This window comes from Rhipicephalus microplus, chromosome 2 (genome assembly GCF_043290135.1).
Source record: "Rhipicephalus microplus isolate Deutch F79 chromosome 2, USDA_Rmic, whole genome shotgun sequence".
NCBI lineage: Eukaryota > Metazoa > Arthropoda > Arachnida > Ixodida > Ixodidae > Rhipicephalus > Rhipicephalus microplus.
In genome coordinates, this window is record NC_134701.1 from 162,555,202 (window position 1) to 162,578,214 (window position 23,013).

At 45.5% G+C, this 23,013-nt stretch overlaps 1 protein-coding gene across 1 annotated transcript in view; it reads right to left on the reverse strand.

Annotated features, from left to right (window-relative positions):
* The window catches only part of LOC119170612 (vesicular glutamate transporter 2), a 221,695-nt gene extending 200,173 nt beyond the window's left edge, over positions 1-21,522 (reverse strand). The window contains exon 1 of the mRNA XM_037421829.2: positions 21,087-21,522. Coding sequence (XP_037277726.2) covers positions 21,087-21,142 — 56 coding nt within the window. The 5' untranslated portion in view covers positions 21,143-21,522. The remainder of the gene's footprint in view (positions 1-21,086) is intronic.
* Positions 21,523-23,013: the final 1,491 nt, after the last annotated feature.

Consider the following 23,013-nt stretch of genomic DNA (forward strand, 5'->3'; position numbering starts at 1 on the left):
ACTGCAATTGCCGTTAACCCAATGGTGACGGCTGTGTCACAGAGAAACCAGGTGTAATGTTTGTAAAATTAGATAGCCAGCACTGCAACCAGATTTGACGTTCCACGAACATTAGGGTCTATTTTAAAAGCAGTACCGGGACCAGGCGTTGCTCATTGGTAGAATACTCGATTGCTTCGCAGAGTGCAGAGGTTCGATTCCTGCTGAAATCTTGAAATTCATTCTTTGTATTCGTGGGGTGAACGCAACCGATTTCAGATTTTTCTTAACGTTCACGTGTGAAAAAAATACCGACATGTGTTCTCGCCGCAAGTGGGTAGATACAAAGTGCCGATCACCAGTGGCACATACCTGCCAGCGAGTATGTGTGATTATCTTGCGGGAAGTGTCTGACGACGTACGCGACAGGATTGGGATTTTATTCATGTCATGATCAGCAAGTCGTATTCGTCAAACATTCCTACCTTCCATACTAGTTTTGATTTAACCCAAGTTGAAAGTTGAAGGGGTGATTACGAGAGCACTCAGATAGATAGATAGATAGATAGATAGATAGATAGATAGATAGATAGATAGATAGATAGATAGATAGATGCTCGAAGTACCTGCAATACGTGCGCTAAAAATGCTTTGCATTTCATAATTTGTTCGATAGTCTCGTTGCGTTGTTAGTCACAACTAAATTATTCCAATAGGCAGTGAAGTCACGGAAAACCTGGAGAACATTAACTGTTGTTGTCTGATGGTGGTAGCCTGGCACACATGGCCGACAGTTGCTCCACCTGAGCGACCCTTTCCATGTACTAGTTCAGCTCACCATACATCGCCTAAAGGGGTGGTGACACCAAATTTCGAGGCTGTCCCAAACCTGTTGTGGGTTTCCTTTTTAATCAAAGACTCTCCGCACGAAGAGTCGGACACATCAAATGCGTAGAATATATTTTAATTCACTTCCAAATGTGTAGCTGAATGCTCACTCTTTCGATATAGGCAAATCTCTTGCGCTGCAACTCTGACGTATCAGAATAGGAGGAGCAATGGCAGTTGTCCTGACGTCACCCCAGATTTGTAGTGTCGTCAGTGACGTCCGCCGCCTGCGAAACGCATTTTGTGAACAAGAAGGGAACTGCTGTTGCGCTGGCGTCCCTTGCAGAGACATTGTGTGCGTCCGTCAAGGACTCTGAGTGCTTTCGAAAAGACACTCCGGTGCATCGAGCGGCCTTCTCGCCCACCTTCTGCACATACGTTGTAAATATAAACGCTTTGTTTCCTTCTCGCTGCCTTTTGCCTTGCCAAACTCAGATCGAGCCATGAGTTTCAGTCTGAGTGAGTCCGAGAAAGCAATATGTCGGTAAGGTTGAGTCCAAGTGAGTTTGGTCGAGAAATGTTTAATAAGCTTCGGTCTGAATGATCGTGGATGAGGAACGATTTGGCCAGTCTGTGTCCCAGTGAAATTGAAGGGCAAAATATAATTCCTCAGTAAGTCAGTGAGCGTCACAATTTTTTTTAATTTATCCGACCTATGGTGAGACATCCAAGGGTTTAAAAAATATAACATTTTAATGTGTCGTTAAAAGAAGGGTATCGGGCTACTTCTGGCGGCTCGTACGTGAAAAAGGCAGTGAAGATGAAGACAAGCAAGAGAGTCTGAACCTATGAGGTAGAAGCGGAATGGTGCGCCGTTGACGACCCACCTCTTTGGCGTTCCGCGCACGTCGCCCGTAATGTCACGCTGCTCGGCCCTCGACGAGAGCCGGGGGAGACGAGCAAACGATGTGTCGTCCTCAGCCACGTCACTATAACCCCAGCTACTAGAGAGATGCGCCGTGCCCGCCGGCCGTCGAAAGCCTTTCGATCGCTTCCTCTCTATCGCTCGAGCAAATTCGGCGACTCGTAAGACGCCGTAATTAGTGACACCTTGTTTCTTTCGCCTCGACGCGCAACTGGATCGCACGTTGTACGCGTGCGCTGCGATAAGAAGAGACAGAACTGGCGAAGCGAGAGAAGTACGGAAAAGCTAATGATACTATGCGGTTAGAAAAAAAAAGCAAGAGAACAAAAAACACAGGGGCAAGAAGTGATCAGATTGGGCAAGTGCCGACTTCCAACTCTATATTTTATTCCAAAGAAATAGTTACAAAGAAAACACTCGCACTCAAAATAAAACAGCATTGGAGCCTTTGCCTTTATTGTCATCGTCATGCTATTTGTATTTTCCGCATGGTTTACCATCAGTGAGAACGACCAACTAACTAGTCTAGTCAACTTCCCGACAAAGAGGCTAACTAGACGCTCGTCCGGTTTACTACCCTACATGGGGAAAACGAGAAAAAGGGGTGAAAAAGGAAGACGAAAAAATCAACAGACAGAAATGGAGTCTCGTGGACGTGCATGTGCAGCTGGTGCGTGCAAACTCCATGAGCGGACGCAGAAAAGAGATTTGACTGTTGCTGTTCATACCGCCCGTTTCCCTATTCTCATTTAATGCTTATTTGCTCAGCTTTTAGAGCACATTTCATATATGGCTACTCCCTTTATTTACTTTTACACTCGATTCCTGCTTAGCAAGTTCTCTCGTGTTGGTCGTGTTGGTCGGCAACTTGCAGAAGGTAAGGAAAAAGAATTGAAGGCGCAAGTAGCACCTTTTTTTATATAATAATAACATGTATGAAAGATGAACAAGGCATCGGGACAGGCGAAAGACGCAACTTGTTTGTCGATGGAACGTTTCATATTTACGAGCACGCCGTTAAAGAAACAACCTCTATACGTGAATAAGAATACATCGAAAAAGCGCCTTACCAGAACACCGTGAGAATGTAGAGCTGTGGCACGGATAGACCGGGCCCTCCATTGAAGTTGCAAGTGTCATCCATTTCTAGCTATATTGGCATACTCCCCCATGCGTCATTAGTACAGGTGTTCATTTAGAGTTAGTAATGCATTGTTTATCATGTAGTGCCATAGCATCGAATAAAGTACTCTTTATGTTGTCATAGTAGGTTATATATCGCAGACGATTCTCGAACCGTGAGCTCTATCACAAGCACGCTGGCAACGAGGGTCCCGCTTCAATTCATAAAATCTTTGAACAAACGTGCAACGAACACAGCCACGCTCCTTACCTATTTCTTGTTTTTCTTTTTGTTGTTATGTACTTATGATACATACAATGACACATTATAATTTTGCAAGCAGGAGACCAGAACTCTTTAGAGGTTGCTGTTGGAGCCCGTTTTTAAGAGAAGCAGTGCCTATTCAGTTATATTTTTTTATTTAACCCATGTAGCATAATTAGAATGTAATAAGTTTCTACTTCTTAATCTCGTTTCCTTTGCGCAAGGTAAGAAACCAGACGCTCATTTGTTCGACTTCTGTACATTTGCTCTCTTCTCCTCAAATATCTTCATTATCACTGGCCCTGCATACCTTATAGGATTTAGAAAAAAAAATTGGGCGTTGCATCCTGATGTCTAAAATATTGAACGCTGAAGCTCATCACCGTGTTGTTTTGTGTCAGTGTTAAGTTTAATAACTCGGGTCTAATCATTCCCGCAATAGCGTTCCGGCTTTGTGTGGACGTCACGGACTCTATTTTATGTTTTTCCGTTACTTCTTGTAAGCTGGCGCGAACAGCCTTGCTCTTCATTTCCTCACTTCGTCCACTTCGCTTCTCATTACTCAAAAAAGGACACAAGTAAAGACAAACTGGGAGGATGGTAGGAGCGGCAAAGCTTTTTTTACAGTGCGGTTTCTCAGTAATTGTTTTTTTTTCATGCCATCTTCCTTTATATTTTCTCGATGAAGTACTCACATCTGCGGAACGAACATGTAACCACCAAACAGGGCCTCTCGGTTTCAGATCTTCAGATTATTAAAGCAAAACGACCAAGCAACGAGATGACGTGCACGCAAAATGAATCTATATAGGGCCAGCAGTGGTGGTATGCGCTCGCGGTGTAATTCTGCCGCCGCAACTCGGACCACGTGCGTTTTGTTTCTCGAGGCAACGAACGCAATCAAGATTGAAGAGAGACAGAGAGGCTTTAAAAGAATAAGAAGAAAGATGCAGGAGAGAGGCAAGTCGGTCGCAGTACTCCTCCATTAATGAAGTTGGTCTCCAGTGGAGCGGAGCTGAATATTTGATTTCCTCGGTGGCTTGCACGCAACGCCACGAGAAGCCCCGCGTCTCTGCAATCTATCCGCAACCACCAGAATGGCGCTTTTCTCTGTTTTTTTTCTTGTTTTCTTAGTCTCAACGCTCATTTACTTATTCCTTCCTTTATTTTACTTCTTTCACTCGTTCTTCGCTTTCGGTGCTTCGCGGAATCTGACTCTGAAGGTGAGAAAACAAAATTGAGAAAGAATAAATAGAACAGATCGAGGGGTGCCCGAGTCAGGTCACACCAGGTAAACAATCCTGGCTTTCACAGAGAGTAAAGTGGGCTGAAAAAAAAAAAAACGTGCTCGAGAAACGCAACGGAAAGAAAATTCGTGAACAAACAAAAAATATGAACACGAGAAAACTCCCAGAGAGCGAATGCTATTTTCATTCCGCTACAGCGAAGCAGCGGCCGGCCGCGTGCAAAAATACTGTCTGTCTGCTGCGGTCGGAGTAAATACTCTCTCTCGAGAGATTGAAGTTCGAGAAAAATGTATGTATAAAATCCGACGTGAACGAAATGGTAACGTAGACGTCCGGCAAGAAAAAAAGGAAGACAGGAAAAATGTGAAGGGTGAAAGAAATATAGATACATAAACAACAACAAAAAAAGGAAAGCAAGAAAGCCCGGTATAAATGTTAAAGGCCGGGTTCGTATATGGTGCGGAGTAATTCAGAAGCACTCTGCCCGAAGAGCCTAATGAGAAAACGGGCGCCCACGAAACGCCTCAGTTTTTTTTTTTTTTGCGGACGCGTTTTTTTTTTTCTCTTGCTGCGTCGCGTGGATTGCATGAGAAAAAAGCACCCCCCCCCCCCCCGCCTAAACAGCAACACGGTGACCGTGAGTTGCTTACACTGCGAGGACGGGCTGCACTGCAGAAAAGCCGAACGCTACTCTCTTTTAAGAAGTCGCAGGGTCAGGAGGTCAACCGAGTTTCCGATCGCCTATCCGTGGAGTTTCATTCTTATTCAGTGCCAGCTACCCGTTCCCATTTTTTTATGTACAGTTTTTTTGCGGCTAAAACTATATATTAGCCTACCTATATTGGTAGGCAAACCATATATTGCGAAGCCACATCTAGATGAAACATATATTAGTTTAAGTAATACACCTATCTCGCGTTTCGACTGCAGGTCTGTGAAGCGATCGGGAAAATCACACGTTGAAGTGTTGTGAGCGTACAAGGTTCAAGAAGGAAGGGGGACAAGCAAGCGAGAGTCTTGCTTGTCCTTCTTTCTTTTTTTCCCCTATACTGCACTGATTAATAATAATAATAATAATAATAATAATAATAATAATAATAATAATAATAATAATAATAATAATAATAATAATAATAATAATAATAATAATAATAATAATAATAATAATAATAATAATAATAATAATAATAATAATAATAATAATGTTATTGTTACTAATATTATTATGAACACATTTTCGTATGGAAGTTCAAAGAAAACGGGGAGGTTTCCTATTCCAGGACTTCTGTGGCAACCTCTGCGACTACCCGTGTCCACCCGATGGACCTCGGAGGGCACAGTGGTGAATGATGCCTTCCCACTACACTGAAGTACAGGTGAACCGATGAATTGGTTGAACAATAGGCAAGAAGGCGGAGGAGCACTCCAAAGAGACGAGGAAGATTGTGGGCATGGCATCACATCCCCGATAGGCGTCGGTATAGGGAGTCGGGTACATCTTATGCAAGAGGTGCAGATTTGGAAAAAAGAAAAAAAAAAACATCCGGTGAGGTGAGACAGCCTCTTGCCATGCGGAGATATTGGTGGGCGTTGGTATTGCTCTCGCTAACGTGTGTGATGATGTGTAACCTCGAGCAAACAAATTTTACGAAGAAGGTGCGTATAGTTAGGCGAAACAGAAAATCGTTCCAGCAATGTACCCGGCAAATCCAAGCACCTTATCTGCCGTAGAAACTAGGCGAACAGTACTACACACCACTGTTCAATTACAACGTAGAAACGAACACACGGGCAGCAAACATATGTGAAGATTTCGGGACAGTCGTAATGAGTAATTGAGAAAGTCTAACTCTTTCAGCCCTTGGTTTCTTACTTTAATCGAAGAATTCTCTGTGCGTTTTTTGCCTGATGGTCAAGACTTCAGAATGCCATCAACAAAAATTAAGCCAGTCACGCAGGTACGAGACGGTGTGTTTTCTTCTCAATCCATTTTTCCTTTTTTTGTGGCGCCATGATGCTGATGTCATGAATCACCAACTTACCTCGAAATTCTGCTCTCACTAAAACTTTACATATTGTTATTATTAAACATTTGCCAGTCTCTGCTGCATTGCTCCTTTTCCGTATCCGTTGCACAGATTTAACATACCGCCGGTTATCTGTTCCACGTGTTATTTGACAATCCCGGGTCAGTTTATTCGTGTTAACGCAGGTAGCACAAAAGAACAGCAAAAACGAGGAACAAGCCCAGCTATTCGTTCCATGTATTCAGGTTAACGTCTCTAGAATATCGGCTATGGCGCTCTTTTTTTTACTAATCAACCGTTCTCTCTTTCTACGTCCTAATGTACACCAAACATTTACCATCCTATCGCTCATTGCATAGTCAATAAATTGCTCTAAATATCTTTTTTTTTCTCCAAGTTCAGATGCTTATGTTAGACCTGACATTACGTAATGGACATTTACGCAAACGCACTAGTCTGAAGGTTAAACGGGGACAACTATAGTATCTCTTTGCCGCATGTCAGCCATTTTCTAATAGTTGGAAGTCGTGAGTGACCTCGGCTAGTATTATCTTCCTGCAATCGCAGTGGCATGTTATTCGATAGCCGTCGTTAGGCTTTCGAACTCTCTCTGCGTCACTCGGTTCGAACTGATCGATTGTTCAGTCTAGGTGGTCTGGACGTTGCGGAAACAAAGCCCCGAAGCACTCGACTCGGCAACGTCGCTGACAGCAACTTTGTTCGCATCGATCCGTCGCTAGAGACGAAAAGGACATGCAACGCTTCCTCGCTGTCCTCGTGCCCTTCTTTTTTATTTACGACGACGAATCGCGTGACTCGCAGCTCTCCGAACCTTAAGACGACCTGAGTTGCGTATATAGACTCACTTTTTTTTTGTTCTTTTCGTATCTGTTATTGCGCTATCCTCGCTTAATAATGCCGAGCATCACGCAAGGACAGGACATCGTGCCTATTCAATTTTGACGGAGAGAAATAGAAGAAGTTTCGTTTTTTGGTGTTCTTCTTTTACTCATAGTGTTGTCTGCCTTAGTTCAGCATTCGTTTCCTGGAGCGCGCATGCATGTATACGAGCTGCGGTGTTGCATTTCGTTCTGACAATGAAGCGCTCGCTGCGCCGTGAGGAAGAAATGCATGCATAGATGAATATATCGCATATGCTATGCGCTAACCTGCGCACGATAAATGAAGAATTCACCATGTTTAGTTTAAGCATGATAATTAGAAAGAATGAAGAGTTGGTTTTTTGATAAGTTTGATTTTTGTGTTTTCAATCGTGCAAAGTTTCATTTCGCCAGAATTTTGAGACTGCGTCAGAACTCGCTTCTCGTATATAGTAAACGCTCCAGGATATGTTCAAGTTGTCACATCTGGTTTATCGTGTCTAGATAGCTACGAAGAATAACGGGACCTGTTAAGTCTTGTATGTTCTGTGCGTCTCTGCGTGCGTGTGTGTGTGTTTGTGTGTTCGTTTATGTGTGTGTCTTCCTGAAGTTGCCATCGCCTTCACGTCTTTCACCACAAAACATACGTTGGTCACTTCACAAGAGCATTAACAGAAGCGTGAGCTCGCGTAGAGGGTTATATACGCAAAAGAGGACTCAGGATCGAAACCATCGCCATAGTCTGGAGAGAAAAGCACAACGCGAAAACCTTGCACTGGTGACGCAATTGATCACCATGTGCAGAGTGAGTTAGTGAGTTAGTGAGCGGGTTAGTGAGTGAGTTAGTGAGTTAGTGAGTGAGTTAGTGAGTGAGTTAGTGAGTGAGTTAGTGAGTGAGTTAGTGAGTGAGTTAATGAGTCGGCGAGTGAGTGGGTGAGTGAGCAGTTGAGTGAGTTAGTGAGTGAGTTAGTGAGTCGGCGAGTGAGTGGGTGAGTGAGCAGTTGAGTGAGTTAGTGAGTGAGTTAGTGAGTGAGTTCGTGAGTGAGTTCATGAGTGAGTTCGTGAGTGAGTTTGTGAGTGAGTTAGTGAGTCGGCGAGTGAGTGGGTGAGTGAGCAGTTGAGTGAAAAGCGATGATGAGGGATTGAGGAAACGAGAGGGACAGGTGACTACTGAGTCACCAGAGTTGGAATGAACTGGACGAACAAGTGAGCCTTCCGATACCCAAGTGAGCGGCGGAACGAACAAGTGGAAGTTGCTTTCAGTGACAGAGGCATTCACTGAGGTTGGCGAGCAAGTCAGTAACTGAACTGAGCGAATAACGGCACGAGTGGACACTACTTGGTGAATTGAAAAGGGGCACTCTTTCACTTGCTCGGTGTGTGACTGAGAGTCAATCAATCAATCAATCAATCAATCAATCAATCAATCAATCAATCAATCAATCAATCAATCAATCAATCAATCAATCAATCAATCAATCAATCAATCAATCAATCAATCAATCAAATTTTATTTTCGCTTCAGACAATACAGCGCATTGTCACTGCGAAAATAGGGGACCAGAGAAAAAAGCTGTGCTTGCGCAGCTTGACTAAGCTCTGGTCACCCGTACAGCAGTAGTGACAGGGCAAAACATCTAACAAGTCTATATAGCCACAGTATATACATTGCGATTACCAAATTTCTCTATACAGAGTGCATACAGCGTAGACCGAACGAACGAGTGAATTGTCGAGTCCGGAAGTGAATCCGTATTCAACCAACAGACAGTTCCAGCGAGCTAGTGAGAAATAAAAGGGCGTTAAGGAGAAGATGATCGAGCCCCCGACTAGACAATCCCCCCCCCCCCCTCCACACACATCGCACGTTGCGTGTAATAGTATACGCTACACAGCTATGGAGGACACTAGTATTCCCCAATCTGCTCCTATCCAGCGTCATCTCTCCCTCTCTTTCTCTTTCCAGCGACGCAATCGTTCCGAACGGGAGAGGTCGTCGCGTGCGTCGAGTTCAATTTGCGATCTCATTCGTTGCCCCGTTCGCCTTCCTTTTGTGCTCCTCGTGGCGGTGCGCGCCACTCCTGCTAATAGACAATACCCACGCGCGCCTATTGCGTATATATATATATATATATATATATATATATATATATATATATATATATATATATATATATATATATATATATATATATATATATATATTATGCACGCGCTCACACCGTACTCTCATAAAGCTGACCTGCGTGCTTTCGTGTGTGGGGATTCCCGGAAGGGCGCAGTGAAGTACCCGGACCCAATCCTGGTCGCTCCGGGCGCCACTGTGTGTACCGACGCGACCGTATATTGAAGCAAATGCACCTTGCCCGCGCTCGACATCCCGTTTTCGGGTTTAGGAAGACGTGGTATAGCGCGTGCACTGGCGATGGCACGAATCGTGGCGTTCGTTACGCATACAGCTCCAATACTGCCCTACTCTTCCCCGTTGCGCGTTACTTTTGGCAAGAGCTGTCAGAATTAGGCTTGCTGCCAAGAAGAGAGAGGAAGACAAAGCATGAAAGACCATTCGTAAGTCGTAATCAGTTACGAAAACGGGTCAGCTGGCGTATACGAGTAGTTCCAGCAAACGTGGTGTTGATGATGCTTCGTACTTACAATGAACGAACCGACCAACTTGAGAGTAATCACGTTACGTCAGTATGCGGCCTTTGATAAAAGAAGTTGGTCCCACGTATTAGACGCAAACGATACTTCGTTGCCCACAGTCATATGCTTCAGGAACCATAACGTTGGGCTTTCGAGCTTGGAGTCGCTAGTTCGACTAACGAGGCCGCAGTTGAATAAGATCAAAAAGAAAGAATGCTCGTCTACTTTTATTCCTGCAGGAAATTATGGCAATTGACTGGCCCTGTCAGTTGATAGCTTACTGCTTGGTTAGCTCAATAGGTAGAACAACCACCCGGGACAGGCGTGGTTGCGAGTTTGGACATCGGACGAGGATGAAGTTTTCGGCAATTAGGAAGCATTTATTTCTGAGAAATGCGTATGGATTTCCTTGTGGCTTCGTGCTAAAACGAGTGGTTGTATTTTTTCCAAGTCTTCAGTACCTTGGTGAATACCAACTCGGCGTCATATATAACAATTTTCTATAAATTTATATTGACACACACGTTAACTTCATTTTGGAGAGTCGTACCTCTCGTGAAAAGTAGCATAATCATCTCCAGAACAGAACTTTAGAGGGGGTTATACGTATCTAGAAGAGTTCACTCACATACAGAAAAGCCTAAAGACAACCCTACAATTCTTTTTCTTTTCTTTCTAAGAGCTCGTGCTGGTGGTGCTTATTATTCGTAAGCACACCACTATGTGGTTTACCTCATAATGATATCATTCCTGAGTCCCGTAAATCACAGCGTTTGCGCTGTTCTTGTCAACCTCTCATGTCCGTCTGTTTTAAACTTTCATTTTGAGGGAACGAACTCGCAAGTATAAAGTCGATTTTTTTTTAAGCTTGCATCACGACACTCTCAAACCGCGTCCTGGCTGGATACAAAGCTATATCAAACGTTAAGCATTGTTTTTGAAGAAAAAAAAAAACTCACCTGTGGGACTGAAGACCCTATCGAGCGAACCCCTTACAATTTGGGCGAGGCCCACGTGGCCGCTAGCGATCAGAGGCTCAAATCGATAATGATCAACTAAAGTTTCAGCGAGAGTGTTTCTCATCTCACACGCGATGAATAGATTTGAGTCGGTAGACTTTTTCAGAATGCCACATTGTGTTTTACAGAAGTTACGTTAATTTCTTTTCGAGGCGTAAGCCATCTTTGAGGGTAGACCCCATGGGAGAAAACGAAATAGTCCTACCATATTATTTACAAATAAGGAAATAAATTTAAGTCCGCTTAGCGCCGCACACCGACCAGATGGCGCTGCGTTGCTCACACTGCGCCTTCTCAAAGTCTTCGATATTCGCCGCTAGGGGCACGCGGAAAATAGAGGCGTGCTCGCGTCCCCTACGTATCCCGACCACAATCCGCTGACAAATGCAGGGCGCGAAATGCGCGCGTCGCATTCGATTTTTATTGAGGCCGTCTCAAGGTTGCCTCTTTTAACCGCTAGGCTATGTATTCTGGCGCTGCAGTCACACTTGAAAACTCGAGTGAACGATGTCTATAGCGATGCGGAGCCCGAGGCAAGCGCGGAGGTTGGCAGCCTTTTTTTTTTTCGTTTCTCAGTGGTTTTTCTTCTTCTCTACTCTGTTTTCCATCTTTATTTTGCACATTTTTTCTGCGTTTTCTCACTTGATTTCTATTTTCTTACTACTTTTTTTCTTTCTTTCTCTGCTTTCATAGTTCTCAAGTGTTCCCCTTTCAAATTTTTTTTGCGTGGTTGTGCTGTAGCGTTTTCCGTTGCCTTAGTAGTAATGTCCACACTTTGTATATTTGTTTACCAACGCCTACGCTTTCCGCATTGGAATGGCCGACACCGCAGCCTGTGGCCACTGTGGCAAAGAAGAAACGATCCAACATATTCTTTGTGACTGCCTAGCGTATAGTAAACAACGACTATGCCTTCACAAGGAACTCAGCAAGTTAGATAATCAACCTCAGTCGGAGCAAAGAATTCGACAATATCAACAAGATGCAACTTCACAGAAGAAGGCCCTGAAAGCGCTACTACACTTTTTGCGATCGACTGGCCTGACTGAATGATTTTAGCTATAGGACGCCCTTCCTGTGTGTGTTTTCGTTTTCGCATGGGTGTGCGTGCGTTTTTTCTCTATCTACCCCCTCTTTCTTGTCCCTACTTCCCTGCCCCCAGCACTGGGTAGGAAACCAGATGCCAATATCTGGTTAACCTCCCGGCCTTTCCTTTCTCTCTCTTTCTCTCTCTCTCTCTTGTATCATCTTCAAAGCGCTTGAAGAACAAGATGGAGAAGACCGTTCTGGCACGAGTGCGTGCCCAGTATGCTACAACTGGCGATCCTATAGGTGGTTTTGCGAGTGCTACGCCAAGTGACGACGACAGCGTACGCTAGCTTCCCCACGTGAAGTGTTCCGAACGTGATACTTTCACTGCAGATGCTGGTATCGGTGATGATTGCTGCAGAAGTGGGTGTCTGCAACAAGGCTGAAGGGCGACAGAGATGTGTCGGCAAACGCCACCATTCACTCCCGCCACGCCTTTGTTCAATTCATATCCCGGGACAAACATCGATCACGCGAAACGTTGCCGGTTTCGTGCCCCATATAGCCAGTATCGAACCGCTTCGAATCAGATGCGTGCCACAAACACTGGCGGTTCGCATACTATTGAGCGGTCGATCGTTGCCACATACATCAATAAATCGTCCTGCACTTTGGTATTCCGAGTACCTCCCACGGTATCAGTGCACAATAGTGAGAAGACAACCAGAAGTCGAGCTCATAGTGATTGCTCATTGTTTAGCATGATTGAAACTTGCGCGGGACGCGGGAGTTCGTGCATCGTGTGGATGAAATTAATCGCTGCATTGATGCCGTGAGGGTCAATGTAACTTCACAGAAGGATTGAAGTGATGCAAATTGATGAGCACAGGAAAATGTCACTCAGGTGGACGTCTCGAAAAGTGGACATTTGTCCGACCGTCTGACAGACAACAGGACCAGTTGCGGAAGCGTCTACGCTCCAGTGACTTTCCACCTTTTAACGATACCTCACCGTTCATACCAAACGGCAAAGTGGCAGAACAGGCCTTAAAGGTCATCACCCTGCCAAATACCCTTCATGGACAATTTGATATATCCCCGTAGCTATAACGGAGTAATGAGCAGGCAAGCCGAATTCAGGCATGTCCATCCTGGTAAGCTAAAGTTTCCAACCACCAGGCGCAAGAACGTGAGTTCAACTTCTGGCTGTATTTCTGGGAGGAGGGGGGGGGGATGCAAGGATGCCGGGTGTTCTACTAGACTCAGGAAAACAATAGCAAGGACCCGCATGTCCACCTTCAATCAATCAATGAATCAATGAATGAATGAATGAATGAATCAATCGATCGATCAACTAATCAATTTATCCAATGAATCAATGTGTTTTTTTTTCAGTCAACCTAACACAAAAAAGTGGTTACAATTGCATTTGAACCATTAGCTTGTGTGGCTAGTCACTTTTCCAATCGACTACGGGAATGTTCTAGTACATGTGAGGAGCAGAAGCGAAGTTAATATGATTATATATCTTTATACAAGTTCAATGACGGCTCATTGTTTACACAGTTTAATCTGGGGTATCCCACCATGTCGTGCCCCATAATGATGCGGCGGCTTTTACACAAACAAAACATAACATGTAATGAGTTAAAGAACGCTCTAAATGTTCATACATTTGTATTCTTTAATGTGATGTGCACCTTCATCTTCACCATCAACAGCAGCAGCAGCCTGACTTATGCCCATGGCAGGGCAAAGGCCTCTCCCAATTATCGTTAAATCACCTTGTTTTGCGTGAACTGGTTTCATGTTGTGTCTTAAGTTCTTTTCTTTATTTCGTCACTCCTGCCGAACTTTGGTAATCCCCGTCCACGTTGCCCATCCTGTTGAAACCCATTCAGCTGCTCTGACAGTCTTTTGTCCGTCTGTCACACAGACAACATGGCCTGCCCAAATTCATTTTTTTATATTAGGATATTTGCTGCCCCTGTTTGGCTGTGTGATCCACCCTGGTGTCTTCCTACCTCTTTGGGTTGCCCTGATAAAAAATGCATCATCAAGTACCACGCTGTAAAATAGTAAGAAACAGAAATGTCATGGATTCAGCAGGGCCTATTTAAGCACCATCGTCACAAGTTATGGGTATTAAACGCAAAGCTTGCAGGTTATTTATAAACTAATGATTCATGTCTGCCTAGCCAAAGAATAGCAATCGTATGAATCACAGCGCTTTCGTAATGTCCTCGTGGCGCCGAGGACCCCACATAGAAGTCACAGGTATCGCAGTGCTGGAGAGTTAACACGACTACATAATCACACACCAGTCTCGTCCACTGGACACATACATTGATTCACGCGTAGCGCTCAATAATATAAGGAGCGGCCACAGTAAGCGCATCGTCTTGATTCTGAAATTAGCAAATTTCTTTTTCCGTTGTTCTGGCACACGAAGGATTGAAAGTGGGTCATCCCCAGTAACAGTTGTACGCCGTACGGACGCTTAAACTTAATTTGTACATAGAACAAAAGCCTGAGATGGCGTGATCGGACAGTAGTTTCGTTTCTTGAGCCCGTGCAGTCAGCCCTGAATTGACGGTAAAAATATTTACGTGACAAAGCGAGGCCAATCTGTGGCGTTAATATGTTGGTGCAAACGCTGGGAGTTGACGTAACATGCTAGCATAGTAGACAGATGTAGTCCCGTATCCACAGGAGTCGTACGGCCTGCTAGCCATTCGCAATGGCAGGCCGTACCACGATATAACTACGGAGGACGCCGTAGGGAAAGGCTCCGTACTACCTCGTCTTCCTTGACCCGCAGTGACGTCACACACTAGTCTACATGGCCTCTAACATTTCGCATCCAGCGAATTTGACCACCGTGATCGAGATTGAACCTGGAACCTACAGGCCAACAGCCGATCACCATAGCAACTGATCCGTCATGGCGGATGAACAGGGTCCGTAAAAAGTTTCCCGGCCACTATCCAATGTATTCCTATGGCAGCGTGGCCTGAGAATTTATGATGGCCCTCGTACGTCCCGGGCTGCCTTGTAAAACGTAGCTTATAGACATTTGTGTTAAAGCATTGCAGAGTATACACTTGAGACTCCAGTTGTCGAATACAGTGGAAACTTGTCACTTTTTTTCACAAGATACGGAAAGTAAAACACATTATGCAAAAATTAGTTTAATCAAATAGCTTTTCACTGAGGTGGAATGTATGCATTCTTTTTCAACAACACACTTTTATTAAGACACATTGAAGTAACCCATTGATTTTTGCAGCCTTTTCTTCCTTGTAACGTGTAGGAGTGAATTACTCTGAAAAGTAGTCGTCTGAATTCTTCAATACTTGCTCATCATCAACCTCATCATCATAAGCCAGTGGCTGTGTTCTAATTCTTAGACAGCACGTAGACATCCTATGAAGGCAGCTTAGAAGACATCACCAAGCCCATGCTGTCCGAGAAATTGAACACGTTTAGACGGCTTCTACGCGACAAGGCACCACATGGTTGTTGTATTTTATGGCTTGTTTCGTGTTGAAATCTAAAAAAAAATAATAAATGTCATTCACATTTAGCGTCTGCAGAAGCATTTGCTTGGGTGCAGACAACCATTCCGGCGAGATTCGATCTATCCGAGCGATTCGCTAAGCCGCTATGTTGTTCGGACAGCAAAGTAGCCTGCATCATATTTGTCTACGATGCGGGCTTCTTGGAGCTGTCTATTTTGCTGGCTACGTGAGCATTGGAATTGCATGCCCAGAGATATAAGTGGCCGATTCTAATGTGGTGGACACAATGGCCGCCCTGCTACGGTCCTTGGTGCCCCAGCATTGTCGATCTGTAATGAACCGCGCTTGGAAACCAATAACTGCCGCAGTGTTGCCAGGGCATCTCAGAGACTTTGTCTGGAGGCTGGGCTGGGGCTTGCTCCCCACGCGAGATCGGTTGCAGCGATGGCAGGTGGTTCGCACTTCCACTTGCCCTAACTGCGTCATGGTAGAGACCAATCGACATGCGACGTTTGAATGTGTGGTTTCCCACCTTTTTTTGGCGTGTGGTTAATGCTGGTGTTCGGGGACAGGGTGTGCGAACTTTCGTGTCCAACGGCCGATTTCCGCGTAGCCGCTTCTCCGCTCTGTTAATAGTTGCGGGGCTGTTCAGCCTTTGGAGAAACCGATGTGAGGCCGTAGCTACTAATTGCCGCCGGCATGCTTTGTGGCCGATACTAGGGAGAATGAGACGAGAGATTCTCGCGTTCCTCTCTGAGGAGCTTTTCTCCCTCGGGGAGCACGAGTTTCCGCGGCATATTGGTCGTGCCCTTTCGTCAAGGTAGAACAGGAAAGGATACACCTCATTTTTCGACCGACTTGGTGCTAAGCAGCGCCCGTTGAGTTGTTATATATGATTTAATTTGTTACAAATTGTGTTTCATAGCATCTAATGTATCGTTATACCATTGTATCGTGATATTGTATTGAGATCTTGTGCACATGTATGCCAACGTTGTCATGTATATTAGAGCAAATGTCTTCACTGTATAACGTAGTGAGGTTGGTCGTGATACATAGATGTGCCGAAGTGTATTTGCCCTGTTACTGGAATGGTATGAAGCCTTTGTGTTCTGTACATACTGTGATTATTTTCTTTCTAAACAATGAACATGTTAAACAAACTTTAAAGGTTATTACATTTTTAGCCGGACGGCTCCGTGCTCCCCCATAGTTGAGTACGAAGTACTCGAAATCGTTGAACATTTTTTTCAAAACACACTCTAAACCCACGCTGTCTGTCGTTAACCACTTTTTCTAAACACACAGGAATGTTCCATTTATCAGGACTTTCGGTCGTAATCTTGCACAATAGGAAGAAAAGTCAGCACAGTATCTCCCGTGACAGTTCTCTAAGGGACGTGAAAGCACTGCATCTTACAATGATATATGCACCGGTCGTCCCAAGAACGCTTTTTTGGGTTGTATTGGCATGGCGTCTTTCGTGTTTTTCTCAGCACTCATTAGCGTCACGTTATCTTTATAAAACTCGCCATTTGGCGCACGCGCATTGCGCGACCACTGAAGCGCTTGTTTGACATGTCGATTTCGCCAAGTTTGATTTTTTATTTTCTGATTCCAACAGTCCTCCGTGTCGGCTTCAGGTATTGCCCTTTTGATGATTTCATTCCACTGCTACGTATTTCAACGAGGCCTCCATAGAAAGTGTTTCGTTGCTGCTCTTGTTCTGCACGACGGGTCATTCATGTAGGGTCCTCATAATTATGTTGCAAGCATGGGCTTCGCACGTCGTACTGATGATGCTTGACAAGCTATAGAGCACTCTCGCGAGCCTTCAAGTTCGTTTTTTATTTGAACAAAATTTTAAAAAAGAAAGTGTTTATTTGGGTACATTGTAGGGATTGTCTGTTGAATATAAACCAATGTACTTGAAACAACAAGATAAAAATAGGAAGTACTTGCATATCATTGTCGGAAACTGAAGCACTGCAATTAAGAAAAAAGAAAGTGATGCGTAGTGCAGGGTTTAAGAGGCTCGCCTTCACACCGTAGAGGGTCAGCTGCAAAGGCATGTACCGGAGTGAAAACATTTCTTTTATGTCCCTAAGGCGGCGATCACCTTATGCGAAAGGCGGACGGATGTACAATTTCCTCACTGAGGCGGCTTAGAATCACGCATTTAAAGGTTTCGCCGTATCCGAAACGAACATCATGGCTGCTTTACCTGTCGGTATATACGACGCAATGGCATGCATCACATTATGTCCTCCTGATCATCATGATCATCCGGACTACGCCCACTGTAGGGCAAGGGCCACTCCCATGATGCGCCAATGAATCCTGTCTTGTGCTTTATGATACCACGTTGTACCTGCGAACTTTTAATTATGATCGGCCCACCTTTCTGTCGCCCCTTCGTGCGTTTCAATTCTCTGAGAATCTATTCAGTTACCCTTGATGACCAGTGATTATCCTGCCTACGTGCTACGTGCCAGGCCCATGTCCATTTCTTTTTCTTGATTTCAACTAGCATATCCTTAACCATGTTTTGTTCCCTGAGCAACTCAGTTCTGTTCGTGTCTCTTAAGGATACACCGATCATTTTATTTTCCATCTCTCACTGCGTCGTCCTCAATGTAAGCTGAACATTCTTTGTAATACTCCATGTTTTGGCTCCGTGGGTCAGTACCGGCAAGATGCAGCTGTTATATACCTTCCTCTTAAGGGTTTGTGTCCACTATGTCAAATTGAAAGTTAGTACATTATGTGAACTATACCAAAAGCCAGTGTCAGGAATATAACCTTAATATCTTTGTACAAATTGCTCAGATATTATTATCGCGTCTCTGCTCACTATTTCGGCCCAGTTGGCTTACACTGACTATGAAAGGCTTTGACGAGAATTCTCATTGCAAGATTCAATGGTTCAGATAAAGTATATGTTTACGAACTTGGTAGGGCCTCCTTTTCATACATTTTATCTAGTGTAAATGTAACCTGTTGACCTTGAGTAGTTAAATTTTTTTGGCGAGTGCGCTGACCATCGATTTGTTTTTTTCTCTAATGACACATACATGGTAGTGACTGTCCATATAAAAACTTGTTAATAGTCATTGCTACCATTCAGATAACGGTTCCTTGGTTGAAAATGTTACCTAAACTACTTAAACCCCGAAATTATATCCTGACCGCCGATGGGTGGTAACATGTCAAATAATGAGCCGACAGCGAGCACAATCAACCACAAGTGAAGTTGTGATTTAATTAATCGAATATTAACAGGCCCTGGGGAAGCTCAATGTGTAGTCTGAAGCTTTAACGGCCGTTGGTTAGATTTACTATAGTAATTGATAAGAAAAGACTCTATTCAGCTTGTATGCAGGCAATTTTGATTGCTTAATTTTCATCAGGAAATGCCTCCTTAACATTTTTTTGTCTTTGTCATACACAATGAACATAAGCTTGAAGCTGAACGTAGGCTTGGAGCTTTAAACAGTAAAGTACATTATTGCTTCCAAGCAAAAAGTGTTCATTTTACCAACAAATCCATCAACATCTCGTGTGCAAGAGTATCAGTAGTTTAGCATATATCAACGGCCATTTAAGAACCACGTGAGGTTGTAGTTTGTATTTATTAGAAGCCCACTAACCGCCTCATGTGTTTTTAAGAGCAACTCTTCCGATGACATCATGCTTTATACCTTGACGTTTACGCTACGGTATTACCATTCCATGTTAAAGAGAAACTAAAGAGCAAAACAATTTTTTTTCTTTTCGCAGTAGTGAAGTAGAACTTCACAACCCTGAAAACACCACTCTTACTTCGACATGACACTTGGTAAGCGAAAAAGCGCGCGAAAAAAAAAAGTGTGGGTGGAGACGCCGCTGTGACATTTCCGCACCAAACACCAAGACGTAGTAAATTTTGAAGGCGTCTGCAGAGTTCTGCATATCTTGTATTCGATAAAGATGAAGTACATTGCCATACGTGGATGCCATAGACTCAGTATACGAGGTTTAGGAAAATTTTATTGAGGCAGTGTCGTGAAAATATGAAAATTACATTTTGTAATTTGTTACGCCACACGCAGACATTTGGGCGTGAAACTTAAAACCGGAACTTCAACCTCAATTTTCTCCGCTACTAATGAACCCATGACAGTGGAGCTTATGGCATTAGACTTCTCACATTGTAATTTGTCAATCTGAATGAAAACATTGTTTCTCTTACGTGTCTCTTTAAATGTTCAATAATCGCACGATGTTTTTGCGGCGATAGTTGCTTGATGTGTATGCACAATATAGAATATTAAATTGTACTGTTAAACTATCCTGACGCCTCCAGACACGTCCAAGCAGATCCGTGACATCTTAGCCCTACAAAGATTTCTAACGATGGCGCCAGGACAACGCATTTTATGCTTGAAAGACATAACGCGAACGACGCTGGTAATGCTTCAGAGAGCCGCACAGAACAGTGGTAAAAGGAACTACATGTTCCACTCGAGTCGTGCGATAGCCGACGGCTTCGAAGACGCAAGAGGGCTGAATGCTGGGGAGTTGGAAAACGTGTATTCCCCATGTGTGCTACTGTAGGCTGATGTTGCGTAAGCAAAAAACACGGGCTTCATCCCCTAGTTTGCGAATGGTACGCTTCCGTCACACCCGTAACTAGAATTAATTTTGGATCGCTAACGTGACCTTTGAAAGGTTTACAAGCGCCGCCGTCCTTTTCCAATATTACGCAGCCGTGACGAGGCTTCCCCGCCAATCCATTTACGTCACACGACGATGATGTTCGCCTCTAGGGGTCACCACTGCGGGCTTTGGGGTGTGCGCGCCAGTGGCCCAGATCTTGGCGCTGTCCCGTTTCGGGCTGACCCCCTTTCTGTATTCTCCACCAACCACCCCTCTCCACTTGGTTCCCTTCCTCGATCCCTACGTCTTCTGTTTCCCTCGACGGGAAACGCATCGCGCCGCCTCCTCCTCTCCACTGCGGCGTGCTCCCACCCAAATCAGGACCGTCCGCCGCCATGTTTTGTGCAGGGGGAAAGTTAATGCGGGCGACCCCTAGACGAGCGCTTCGAGCGGTCCCCCGCATTGCGGGGTAAACGGGTGACAAAAACAGCTTGCTTTACCGCCAACCGCACAGTTCGACCTTTAGCGCGCTCTACTTAATCTTTTGTGCTGTATGTTTATTTCTCATTTTTATATGCCCCTGAATGCCAGCACTAGCAAGAAATACAAATGTCTGTGGGCTTATGAAGCTGCCGAAACAAAACGAAGAAACACGGACAGCCCTACACACTATATATACGCTAGGACAGCTGAACTATTGCGTTCATGGACACCCATATATCTGGAAGATGACGATGGTAAGCGCGTTTTATGTTCACGCGTAAGAAATAACGTTCCCAGGGAGACACCTGTGTCAGTCATACCCACCTAAAAATATTCCGAAGCAACCAAATGTACTCCCATAATTTTTCGTTTCGTAAGTACATGGGCGTTGTAAGAAAATAAGGCACCACAACATGGTCACGCTCACACAATGGTAAATAGGAAACCGAAGGTTCCAGAAAGTAGGGACAGCTTACCCAGGCCCATTCATGCCCTGGTCGAACAGGCTTCCTCTACCGACCCCCAGAGGCATCTTGGCCTTGCCTGTTGCTAGTCAACCGAGAAGAACGTCGAAGCTTCTCCTAGATGGCCGCCTAGAATGCCACGACGAGGAGTCCCTTGCTCGTTGGCGGTCTCTTTCTCCTCGATCAGGCTTTGAACTTCGGGCTCCAGGCTCTCGATTCGAAGCCGCAGGGGCCTACGTCGAGACAGCAAAGACTGGACACGCCGCCGTCGCCACCACCCGCCCTCACCGTGGTGGCTCAGAGTACACTTAGACGTGTCGACGCTTCCATTGAGGACGACGGCCCGGTGCGCAGTCGTCTCTGCAGTCTAATTATGGCGGCAATCAGTTACGCAGCGGGATGGCTACAAATGGAGGAATCGCCGGTGACGGCATCGGGATGCTCGACTCGCCGGCTGCGTCTCTATAGACAGTTCTGATTAGTTTTTCCTCGAGTCTTGGGCGAGAAGGGTAGCACCCACGGAAAGTTAGTCGTCCGACGGACACGAGGCAGGGCCGGTGGCACAAGGAACGCGGCTTCTTGATTCGCTCTTGGCGAACCAAAGCGATCGCGTCCCGTGCTCTGGGCCGGTCGGACGGCGCCGGCGGACCGAAGACAGCGCGACCGGAGTCGATCTGAACAGTGCTGCTAGCTGCCGGAAGGAGGTGAAGGAGAAGTAGCCTACATCAGGAGACTGAGGGAGAGCAAGGAAGAAAAATGAAGGAGGGGGTGGTTCTCCCCCGCGTGCCCGCGGGGATCGCGAAAAGAAAACCTATCGACGATGGAGAGGGCAGGGTGATCGGGAAAGACGCGCAGGGGAAAAGAAGGCGGGCGGGAAAGAAAAGGGAGGATCGGGAAAGCGCGAGGAGTGTGGCAACGTCAGCGCGGGGGCGCCTGCGCTGCTAGGAGCGACGGCGGCGCCGTTGCACAGCAACGGCGTCGCCAAGTTCAGCGTTAGTTTGGTGCGTGGCGATGGCACGCGACGTCGGCGAGGAGGTGGGCTGCTGAATGAGAGAGGAGGCTCCCCCTCACCGAAACCTGGGGGCGGAACCGGGGCTGTGGTCAACGCGCTGCTGTCATTGGGCGAGACAGCTGGTGACGTCGTGGTCCGAGGAGTGATGAAGGTGGAGCCACGTATGGGCACCGCGACGAAGAAGTCGCGGCGCTTTTTCTCTCCTTCCTCTCCTCCGAAGCTATAAGGGCTGTCGGTGTCGCGCGCACCGATAGAGCGCACGAGAGAGGAAGCGCGAAAATGGCGCTCAGGTAAGGAAAGAAAGAGGTGCGCGCGACGAAGGGAGGGGCAGCCACGGTTGGCCTCATCCTTTCCCCCTACACCAGCGTGACGGTGGTCTTCCTGTCCGCCGCCGTTGGAGGAGCGCCAGGAGAGGCAAAAAGTTTGGGCTGGGACCATTCGTTGCGAGGCCGTAAGACTTCACGAAAGCACGTGCGATTTCCTTCGAGTCGCGGTCTTGTCGTGCCAACGGAATGCGACGCAGATCGCGTTAAGCAACTGCCCAATGTGTCCGGTTCTCACACATGTTCGCTGGTTTGTCAAGCTATTAACAGCCGATATTTGTCTGTCTGGATTGTCTTCATTCGCTCGAAGGATTGTGATGTCGTGTGGTAAAATTTCAAAGAGGATGGCTGTGTGCAAGTGATGGGTGTACGACTTCTCCTTCTGCGGCGCTTGTTGTGCCAATGGAATTATATATCGGTTGCTGTGTCGTCGTTCCAAGAGGTTGCCAAACTCTGAAGAAGTGGTATTTGAGTGGCTCTGTTTTTTCTCGTGTCTCTACGGGTCTTTTATCTGTCTCTTTTTTTTTTCAAGTTGTGTTTGACGCGACTCTGAAATTGCAGCTTGCATAGCATCGCATGACATGGAAAGTAACTGTAGTTGACA